This window comes from Engraulis encrasicolus, chromosome 9 (assembly GCF_034702125.1).
Source record: "Engraulis encrasicolus isolate BLACKSEA-1 chromosome 9, IST_EnEncr_1.0, whole genome shotgun sequence".
NCBI lineage: Eukaryota > Metazoa > Chordata > Actinopteri > Clupeiformes > Engraulidae > Engraulis > Engraulis encrasicolus.
This window is the reverse complement of record NC_085865.1, coordinates 19,898,281-19,910,290: the sequence shown is the minus strand read 5'-3', so window position 1 is coordinate 19,910,290 and position 12,010 is coordinate 19,898,281. Positions and strand designations below refer to the sequence as shown.

The window sequence follows — 12,010 nt, the reverse complement described above, 5'->3', positions numbered from 1 at the left end:
CGCGTATGCAATTAACAAAGCTTGAAAAAGACCCTATTAATTATGAGTCAAAACTGCTTGTTGTTACACCATCGTGATTCGTATTAGTATTTTGGCTAACAGAAAAGTCAGGCTTGCACTCTACAGGCTCCAAATATTACTGAATGTGGATCCTTGAGGATCCTTGGATCCTTAAAGGGTTTTTTTTTTGTTCAAAAGTTCTGGCGCAGATGGCAGCTGTGGGAGGTAGAAAAAAATCCCAGTGGTGACAAAGGATGTGCTGCGACGAAAACACCTGCGGTTAAGAAATGTCACAATAATTACGATTTCTCTCCCGCGCTACCTCTCGCTCTCGCACGCTGACGGAGGAGAGGAGAGAGAGAGAGAGCCCCGTGAATTAGTCGCGGCGTTAAAATCTGCTTCGCCTCGCTTCACGCCCTCAGGGGTCCGGCGCATGAAAATTCTTCGTTATTTTCTCTTGCGGGGCCAAGGCGAAAAGTGGCAAAGTACTGTGAGATGAGGGAGACGTTCCATATCTCTTTTTCCTCTCTCTTTCCTTCTCTCTCTCTCTCTCTCTCTCTCTCTCTCTCTCTCTCTCTCTCTCTCTCTCTCTCTCTCTGTGGCCGGAGCGAGGTCATTTCTGCCTAGTTTTTCCCCCAGTTCTTCCAAACTACCTGACAGCTACACTACCACAAACATCCCCAGTGCACTCACACACACGCACACACACAACATGCACTTAACTCTCACATCGCATTAAAAAACCCTCTATTAGACCCACTTTAAGCCTTCAGCAGAAGAAGAAGAGAGAGAACGAGAGAACGAGAGAGAGAGAGAGAGAGAGAGAGAGAGAGAGAGAGAGAGAGAGAGAGTTGGCACGTTAAAAGGGGGGAAGAAGGCCTGTAATCACTAGAATCCTCTCTCAGCCCTTCCTTGCGATAGATGATTTCTTTCCACGCGGTTCCCTGGGCGCTCAGGCCAACAGTGGAGTAATTGCTGGAAATGTGGTTCCATCAGCCCTGCTGTACCTGCAGTCAGTTAATCTGCCGTGAGGCCCCTGGGCGTCACGTGAAGGCAAGCTGGCCGGGGCCGGGGCTGTCAGGGAGGATGCCCACCACTAGCCTCAGTGCTGCTCACTCGCTTACTGCGGCAGCGACTCCAGGACCTGTGGATATCTGATCAGGGGAGAGAGGAGGTACGGTGAGACCGTATGTCTTGTGGTGTTGTGTTCGCTTTGACACTCCTTTAAAAGCCACAGTGTTTGCCCGTATCAGTTGTCAGTAAATTCAACAATCAGGACATCACTCAGGTACAGCCTGTGCTCTCCCCTTCCTCATGCTCTCCCAACGTGGCCCAGTTTCATTGGCTGAGTGTTTGCCTTGAAGTAATGGCAGCCATGGACTAATGGTTAGGGAGGTGGACGTAAGGTCAGAGGGTTGCAGGTTCGAATCCCACCCTTACCTCTGCCTACATCCATCCATGGCTGAAGTGCCCTTGAGCAAGGTACCTAACCTCACATTGCTCCAGGGACTGTAACCAATACCCTGTTAAGGCGTCTTTCCACATACAACCCGGCTGTGCCAGCCCGTTTTTTGTTTCCATTGCAAACGTACCTGGAGTACGGAGTGGTTGGAGTTATGTTTTTAGCGTTGTCATGTTGCATTACTTTACGTAGGCTACTTGACTTCGCATAAGTCTGACAGATATCTCACCTATAGAATCACCTCGAAGTAGATAAATAGTTTCAGCAACATATTTGGATACAGAATGTTGATTTCTGCCTTTGATTTTCATATCAAAGTAATACAGTGTCCAACTATAGAGCAAGATTATTTTTTGATTCACCAGTGAGGACGAGAGACGCGGATTCTGGGTAGTAGGCAGCGAAAGACCCGCTCAGTTGACTTCAGCCGGCCGGCTGGTTTTCGAGCTGAGTCAAGCTTTGCCGTGCCCAATCGAAATGCAACAAGTGGCGGCCGAGTCGTGCTGTGTCGAGCTGTACCGGGTAGAAAACGGGCAGTGGAAATGACCCTTTAGTCGCTTTGGATAAATGTGTCAGCTAAGTATAATGTAATGTTCTAATGTAAAATGAAACAATCAGACGGTATGCAGGGCTGTCATGCAATATAGGACAGCATTAGACCTTCAGGCCTTTTGGTCAAATTTGAAAGGCAAGTCTCTGCATGAAATGAGGAGAGGCAATTTGCCAATTAAAACCCCCGATAGCTATAACCTTAATTAAACGAAAACATGAGTCATGTTAATTAAACAAAATAATGACTGTGTTGTATTAAACAGTGGTGTTATACGTTCGGTGAGGTTTGAGGACTGTTTTTTTATGTAGCTTGGGAACGCTTTTTCTTTGCTGTACTTTCTTCCCTTTCACTTTTACGCCACACTTTTTTTGATGAGTTTGTGGAAAAGGCGGAGTATTTTGATGGCATTTTGAAAGCGAGGTCAGTCAAGCTTTACACGGCGAATGCTGTTGTTGAAGTAAGTCAATATGTTTCATTACATTTCAAATGCCACGCCATAATTCCTTAGTGTTTGTTTGATTACCGTCATTAGTTTTGTTTTGTTGAAGAGGTGATTTTACAAAAAAAGATAGAAAGAAAGATCTGTATCTGTTGGCACAGCAAAGCTGCTTGCTCATATGAAGCTAATAGTGTTTCTTTTGAATCTCTCTCTCTCTCTCTTTCTTTCTCTCTCTCTCTCTCTCTCTCTCTCTCTCTCTCTCTCTCTCTCTCTCTCTCTCTCTCTCTCTCTCTCTCTCTCTCTCCCTCTCTCTTTCTTTCTCTCTCTCTCTCTCTCTCTCTCTCTCTCTCTTTCGCTCTCGCTCTCGCTCTCTCTCTCTCTCTGATGCTGGCCCTTCTCATCCTCTGTCTCTGCTACCATATCTGTCTGTTGGTGTTAATATCTTGCTAAATGGGGTGTGATGCGGTGGATTTGCCACTGTCAGCCTGACTCATTTGGGAAAATGTCTTTTCATCTCACTTAAATGTGCAACCAGATCACATTCATATTAATAACACACACACGCGTGCAGGCACACACACACACACACACACACACACACACACACACACACACACACACACACACACACACACACACACACACACACACACACACACACACACACACACACACACACACACACACACACACACACACACTGAAAAAGAACCATTAGGAACACCCCACCTCAAGAACATCTCACCTCTCAGCTTGCCTTCATATTTGGAGGGCAACCCACAAAAGGTAACATTGAAGTGTTTATGCAGGCATGCAGACAGACAGACGCACACGCACACACACACACACACACACACACACACACACACACACACACACACACACACACACACACACACACACACACACACACACACACACACACACAGCACACACAGTAGGCCTGCACAACACATACATGCATTACACACCACACGCTCACACACTGAAAAATACCAGCCATCAGAAAATCTCCAAAAGAGATAGCAGCTGACCTCTCAGCGTGCCTTCATGTTTCAAGGGCGACCCCATAGGCTAATACTGAGGTGTTTATGCAGCAGTGTTAATTTCGTCAACCAGGACGATGACGAAAATATTTCGTCAACACCCCTTTTTCCCGTGACGATGACTAACAAAAATTGCTTGAAGAAAATAAAAATATGACGAAAAAAAAAATATTTTCGTCAAGAAGACTAAGACTAGACGAAATGTATAAGCCATGGACGAATGGACATTAAAAAATAGGCCTATATTTTTTTTTATATAATTTGCAATGGTTAATATGATGGTTTATTGAACTGAAGATTACGAGCTGGCACCCTGTTTGTCTCTGGGGCAGAGCCTGTCGCAGCTCAATTAGTAGTAGCCTAGTTCAGTGCGTCCAGTTCAGTTGAGTTTAGGCACTAAAACGTCCCCCAGAAAGAGAAAAAAATAGCCGACGTTGAGACAAGTGTTAATTTTGAAACATGTTCAACAACCCTTTTGTCCATGCCGAAGACTTGTGCGTTTCTGCAGTCATTTTAAGAATACTGTAGCCTAGTGGTACCGTGGCGCCAATCTTCCTCTGATGCTGTCATTTTAAACCTCCTCGAGCTCTCTTCTCCTTTCCACTTTCGCCTCCTACCCCGACATCCGTTGTCTGATCTTTTTGTAATGTTTGCTATATTGGTTGTATAGTTTAAGGGATGAGTGCGCTACGTGGGAAAAGTTGCTTAGCCTAAGCCTGAACAGGTGCACGGCTAGGCCTATTGTAGATTTGATCATAAGAATCAATGTTTGGGCGATCGCTAAGGGGTTTAAATTGCGGAGATTTGAAACATGTTCCCGTCGGGGGCAACGCTATAAGACCCAAGGAAGTAGCCTAGACTCCATGCGATGCTTCCAGACATCCCAAGTTCCAAAAACTCATTTCATGGAGATGCTTATTGACCCTCAACACCCCGACGAACAAAACAGCATTAGTGTTTAAACATTTGTATGTCCATGCCCTTTCTATCGTCCAGTCTGCATAGAACAACTGCCTACTTTTCCCCCTGGGACTTTTGCAGGGCGTCCTACGAAGTGTGGCGTAATCTTTTTGAAGTAGCCTATTCCACGCATGCCGCACGAGTCGTTATCTTTCTTTGTCTCGCATTGCCAATTGAAAAATAAACGCTAACTTGGATAGTCTAAAATCAGGAATATTTTATCTGATTCGCGGGCACCGGAGAGCCACTATCAATATCAGGGAGACTTCTTGAACTTCAGGGAGACTTGGGATGTCCGGTCTTCCCACTGCCTGTGCTTTGAGTTACGCGGTCAGGTGAAGAAGAGCGTGTAGCCTACATGATCAAATTCAAAAGCAAATGATATGCGGCAGTTTCTAATGCACGAGAGAGAGAGAGAGAGAGAGAGAGAGAGAGAGAGAGAGAGAGAGAGAGAGAGAGAGAGAGAGAGAGAGAGAGAGAGAGAGAGAGAGAGAGAGAGAGAGCAAGCGCGCGCAACCTGGAAGTGTGTGTGTGTGTGATGCACTTTTGCTCTATGATGTTGAAGTTACTTTTACAGAGCTAATTTTGGTGTTGGTGGAAAATAGCTGGTAACAACGTGAATATTTGCTGCAATAGGCTATATAGAAATAATTGGTGAAATAACAATAGCCCTACTAGGTTATTCAGGCTATTTTACGCCACAATGTTGACTATGACTAAAATTTGAAATGTTGACTAAAATGACGAAAATGACGAAAATTTGACTAAGACTAAAATTGATTTTCGTCATTAAGACTAAGACTAAGACTAAATTGGGAAGGCAATGACTAAATATGACTAAGACTAAAATTGATTTTCGTCATTGTGACTAAGACTAAGACAAAATTGAAAAAAGCTGACGAAATTAACACTGTTATGCAGACAGGCAGACACACACGCGCACACACACACACACACACACACACACACACACACACACACACACACACACACACACACACACACACACACACACACACACACACACACACACACACACACACACACACTCACTCACTCACTCACCTCTCAGCTTGCCTCCATGTTTGGAGAGCAACCCCATAAGGTAATACTGAGGTGTTTATGCAGTGCAGGTTCACCAGTCTCCTCTTTGACAGGCACACACACACGCACGCACACACACACACACACACACACACACACACACACACACACACACACACACACACACACACACACACACACACACACACACACACACACACACACACACACACACACACACACACACACACACACACACACCCATAAGGTAATACTGAGGTGTTTATGCGGTGCAGGCTCACCAGTGTCCTCTTTGACAGGCACACAGGGGAGCTAATGGGATTTGTTGGGGCGTTGGCTCCCTCTAATCCCTACTTGGCGCTCGCAAACCAGTTGACACATTGCACTGGCACCCACTAAAAATAATGTGTGTGTGTGTGTGTGTGTGTGTTGGTGTGTGTGTGTGTGTGTGTGTGTGTGTGTGTGTGTGTGTGTGTGTGTGTGTGTGTGTGTGTGTGTGTGTGTCTGTGTGTCTGTGTGTCTGTGTGAGTGCGTGACACATGCTGGTAAGGGACCTTCTCTCTCTCTCTCTCTCTCTCTCTCTCTCTCTCTCTCTCTCTCTCTCTCTCTCTCTCTCTCTCTCTCTCTCTCTCTCTCTCTCTGCTCTCAGTTCTCTGCTCTCTGCTTACCTTCTCCTCTATGTCGATCTTAAGGGGCAACTTTTCAGGCTGAATGCATTAATGAAATGTTCCAAAGTTGGAATATTTAACAAATCCATTGGGGGCTCGCTGCAGAAACGAGCAGTTTCCCATGCACCACTGTGTCACACGTCTACTTCTCACAACAACAAAAAATGTATTTACAGCTTGCTTAAAAAGTTTTAAAGTCCATTCGTTTAATCTCCTCATAATTCTCATTGACATTCATAGAATGACTTGGCAGAACTACCACTCCATCATTTAAGCTCCATCCAGTCTGCAAGAAAGTCTACCGTATGGGTGAACTAATGGGTAGCTTATCCAACAATCAACCAACAATTACCAATGTTGCTGTGTGGACACAATTCCCAGCAGCCAACAAACCAAGCAGCTCTTAAATAAAAAAAAATCCACCCATCATTCACCACACAGTTCATATTGTCTCCTGTGTAAGTGAAATATCCAGTTCCCCGACATTTGTTTATTTCCCCTCTTATTCTACTGTAGGCCATAGAGAACTGTGTGAGCTCAAAGGTAGTTTTCTCCTTTTCTATGCTTCTGTAGTTCAATAGTATTGTTCTATCATTCTATTCTTCCAGACGAGGGAGAACAGTGTATTTGTGGGATCGTCGTTTATCCAGTACTATGCTACTATGGTTTTGCTGAATTCTTCTACTATTCTAATGTTCCAGACCATGGAGAATTGTGTTTGTGTGGGATCATCGTTCCTCCAGTTCTATGCTTCTATGGCTCTAATGTATTGCTCTATGGTTCTATTTTTCCAGACCACGGAGAACTGCGTGTGCATCCTGAGAAACCTGTCGTACCGGCTGGCAGCGGAGACGTCTCAGGGCCAGCAGATCGGCACGGACGAGCTGGACGGCCTGCTGTGTGGGGACGCCAATGGGAAGGACGGAGAGAGCTCAGGGTGCTGGGGCAAGAAGAAGAAGAAAAAGAAGCCACAGGATCAGGTGGGTACACTGTAAAAATATATATCTGTAATATGTCATGATAACTTAAATAGTTAATAAATAGTTTATTTATTTTGCTATACACTGGCAACAGCGCGGTTCAACTTCAAATCACAAGTTTATCAGCTGCCTCAGAATTCCAAGTTTATTTAAATATTTTTTTAAGTTCTGTGTGTGTTGTTTGAACTCAACGCTGCAATTTAAAGCTTCACACAACTTACAATAAGGATTGAAATTAACTTGGTAACAGGTATTTTTTACAGTGTAGAAATGAGACGGGTGGAAGATGTTGCCGTTGCAATTATATTTCCCTGTCTATGTCCCCTTTTGTCAGTCAGTTTGGATAAAAGTAGCCTGGTCTTGCCAGATGTAAGTTCAAAGGAATTTCTGTCTGCTGGTATGCTGTGTCTGAACTGTGTTTTCTGGGAGGGCTTTATTCCTATTCGCCAGAACATGGCACCCCTCAAACCAGTAATAGTTTTTCAATCTCATGACCAAATGTTAGTGATTGGGGAAATAGGACACACATGCAAAGGAATAAAATGGACTAAGAGAATGGTCTTAATGGATTTGGGAGGGCATGTATGATGTGTAGGGTGAGTGACTGTCGATGAGGCAGTTGTTGGCTCTGCTTTGAGGAGTTGGTCTAAGAGGGGGCAGTGGGATATTTACGGATAAGCTGTAAACATGCCGAATGTGGAAGAAGAGGAGAGGTCTAATGTGGAGGCTTGTTATGTTGTCTGCCACGGTGCGGTTAGCCTGCAATTATAGTAATTTTGCCTTTTTCAGAGCACTCAACTCTCAGTCCTCACTGGTAATTTGGCCATTTTACCCGCCTGACAAATTTCCATGTAGGAACTAAATCACATATTGGAGTGGGCCACATGTTGTCTAAGATATCTCTGAGAAGTCACTAAGGCCCCTTTCACAAGTGACGCATATCAGGTTTTTTCCCCTCAACTGTGACTGATTTATGTGACAGAAAAAGCACATCCAAAGTTACATTTTAATCTTTAATTTCCCCCTGGGGATCAATCTAATCAGATATGGATCGGACGTATGAATGTGTCTATTGTGTTAATACTCACATCGGATATTCTGATCAGTGTGACCCTCAAGTCATAAAGACAATTTCTCACACCTGTTAATGTAGAGTAAGGAAGAACCGCACAACGATGAGCTCCGTTTTAATCCATTTTTATTTCCTTGACCTTTCAGGCCACCACAGTCCTTCGTCAGACTAGATTGATCTGACTGGGGTTCACACCTGTTAATAACATCGAAACAACATGTCCATACAGGACAGACTTCCAGAGAACAGCTCACAGAGCATGTTTAATGTTGCTCTGCCCATTCTGAAATTCTGCATGTATGTGTGAAAAACCTTATCGTAAGGGTGCAAATATCCGCACACCTCATTGAAAATGTGAGACTACAGTGTACACATAGGCATACCTTACATTTTGGGGTAGCGACAAGACAACTGTGTAGATCAGGTAATAAGAGAGATTATCTGACATTGACAGCAATTTCTAGCATGATTTGGCGTTTAACGTTCAGCATGTTCAAAATCTTGATCAGAATTCAGCAGTGATGGGCCTCCAACTGTGTCTGCTTAAGTTCAGGTCACGTCAGTATTCCCATCATTGCTTATTATTCCTTTACCCTGCTGTGCTAATTTTGTTTCCACTGGAAGTACTGGCTTTAGCGATGCAGCAATCAGTTAGTCCGTTACCGTGGACATGATTAAATCATTCCAGGCAGAAAGTGAAGGGAGAAAGCGGTCAGGGCGAGGTTGAAATCAGAATTCTATTGCGAAATTAAAGTACCATCTCTCTCATGCTGACGTGTTGGGACTCGGCTTCAAACATAGATTGAAAAGCGCAAACAGTGAACGCCTAACCACCGCTTGTCAAAGACAGCTAACTCTCCCACCCCCCTGGCTTCACTCCTCTCATTCTCTCTTCCCCTCATAAGGGGCTCTCCTCTACCCCCCCCTCTCTTCTTCCCTCCTGCTTTGTCTTTTCCCCTCACAGGAGGTTCTCATCTCACACTGGGGGTAGCTCTTGCTTCCATCCTCCCTGCGTTATTAACGAGCTTGTATACATCATCCCCACCCCACACTGCTTTGAGGCAAGCCTCTGCTGTTCAATTAACTGCTGAAAGGAAGAGGAGAGCACCTGAGAGGCTTCCTTTGTACACTTTCTGTACTCTCTCTTACTCTCTCTCTCTCTCTCTCTCTCTCTGCGTACGTTTGTGCATACGTGTGTGTGCACGCGTGCGCGCGTGTGCGTGTGCGTGCGCGTGTGTGTGTGTGAGTGTGTGTGTGTGTGTGTGTGTGTGTGTGTGTGTGTGTGTGTGTGTGTTTGTCGACACCCCCCCATACGCTCATGTTGCGTTCATGGATGCTCATCGATGTGTTTTCTTCGGCATGTGACTGCGTTAGTCATTTAAATTTAAATTTACCTGACTCTCGGCAGATGAATGTAGTTCCACTTGTGACCATTCTTCCAAAAACGCAATGGTGACGATGATGGTCACAATGATGTTGGTCGAGAAGGCCCGGCTCCCATTCTCCGCTCTAGTTCTATTGGGTTGAGGTCAGGGCTCTGCGCAGGGCAGTGAAGTGCATCCTCACCATACTCTCTCCTTCATGTCTTTATGAACCTTGCTTTGTGCACAGACATGTTGGAAGAGAAAGGGCCACGCTCTAAACTGTTCCCACAAGGTTTTGTAACACAAGGTTTGGGGCGTGGAATTGTACAAAATCAGGATGCCAAAACATTATAGCCAATTGCATGCTCCCAAAAGGTGGACCAATATCATATTGAACCCTATGGGTTAGGAATGGGATGGCAATAGTGAGTCAAGGCAGGTTAGCAAATAGTTTGGTCCTTCCCAGATGTTCAGTTTATGTTGAGCAAGGCAGAGATGCTTTCATCTGCCGAACATCAGGTGAAGATAATACAGTTTAAAACAGAGCAAGGCTGTGTGAATACTGTACTTGCTCCCATGACAAACACAAAACCACAGGATAGTTATGAGCTCTTCTGACAATTACTGCTCTTTAGCTACGTTGGTGGGCTAATTAGTGAAATCCCCTGCCTTGGGTGGTCAGCTAACACCAATGCACAACAGGACTTCAACTCACTGGACTGGAATTACACACCTCTGCTGTGTCTTAGTACTAATACACAGCCCATACTCCAAGGTCAGGTGCGCTATGGAAGACAGAGCAGGATGCCGGCCCAGCCCAGTCAAGCAACAGCACCAGCACCAGCCCAGGCCTATTACAGTCATCTCCATACTTATAAATTACACTGGCTGCTATACACCTGTTCTCGTTGCATAGATTTTTCTATTAGCGCATTTAATCTTTTTAATGTGTCAAGTCAGCAAGTAGCGGACCTCCCCTCGTACCCTTTTTATCCGTCTGGGAGTGTCGTAACCGTTTCCCCCCCAGATCATAGCTATTCACCAGTTAGTGTCTGCCATAAAACAAGCCTCTCTCTCCCGGGTCAGGCAGACACAGGCTGAGGACATAACGCATCAGCCCGTTGCCATTACACGCCAGAGACGCTTTTAAGGGTTGAGAGGTGTGACTGGGAAATGAATGGCGATTAATGAGAAGAAGCCATGGCACTAAAGAGGATGGAGCTGTAACTTGGAGACCTGTCTGCTTTTATGATGAGCCTATAATATTTTGTAAACTGACATTATGCCTAGCTGGAAGTTTTGTTGATCATCAGGGTTGCCACAGCAACAGCTATACTGTGAGGTACCATTACAAGTCAATACGGGAAAATATAGTCTTTCAAAACCTTCTGGAGAACTTCAATGTTGCTTACAGTACATTTCAAAGCAGAAATGTGATGTTTTTCGAGAGAAAAAGTGGTGTTATGCATGCTATCTCTCATTATGCCTAAATAAGACCAAAATTCCCCCAGACAGAGGTGCCTGAAGGTGGTAACAAGATGTCTACCAGGTGGTGGTATGACATACCACCGCACTTTGTTTCACACCTTTCCAGAGGGTCATATATGTGCAATATAAGGAAAATATGCAATGTAAAATGTTTTTGTAAATATCCTACCTCTTAGCACTTTAAAAGAACAACCTGGCCTTATAAAGAACAGCTAGTCTTTTGCCTGTGTGAAACAAATGAGAAGATTAGATTTTGCAGTGACATCCCTGTTGGACTGTTGTCTGTGTCGCTGTTGTTTGTTTTCCGAATGGGCACAAGAGGCAAATTCCAATTTGTCTAATGAAATCAAAGCTCTGCATGCTATGTTGTGCTTGCTTAACAAATGGAGACAGACTATGGTTAAAAAATATACAGCAGATATGATACAAAATATATTTTTCGTTTAGTTTTTCCTATTTAGCCACCCAGAACAAGGCAGTTGTAATTGCCCAACCGTAAGGCCCATTCATTAATTAGCACAACAATTGAATTGTACATGTAGCATGTGGTCAGCTGTGGCCCAGCTGGTGTGCTCCGGCATGGCTGCTTGTTAGACATCATCAAGCCGATACTGAGAGACAGTCATCCGTCTGTCAAGCACCACCCGCCAGACAGCCAAACTCCATCAGACCCACGGTTGGACTGGGGGCAAGATATGGCCCGGGCATTTGACATGGGCATTTGATATGACCCGGGCATTTGACATGGGAATTTGATATGGCCCGGGCATTTGACATGGGAATTTGATATGGCCCGGGCATTTGTGCTATAGAACGGCCCTTCACACAGGCACTGTCTTCCTATGATAGTATGACTGCTACAGTCCATTGTCTATACATTAAAGAGGAACCAATGGACCGCCCCTTTCTAAAT

At 44.8% G+C, this 12,010-nt stretch overlaps 1 protein-coding gene across 1 annotated transcript in view; it reads left to right on the top strand.

The window, feature by feature from the left end:
* Positions 1–12,010, top strand: part of ctnnd2a (catenin (cadherin-associated protein), delta 2a) — a 458,968-nt gene that overhangs the window by 360,244 nt on the left and 86,714 nt on the right. Inside the window, exon 13 of the mRNA XM_063206720.1 lies at positions 6,988–7,173. Coding sequence (XP_063062790.1) covers positions 6,988–7,173 — 186 coding nt within the window. The remainder of the gene's footprint in view (positions 1–6,987; positions 7,174–12,010) is intronic.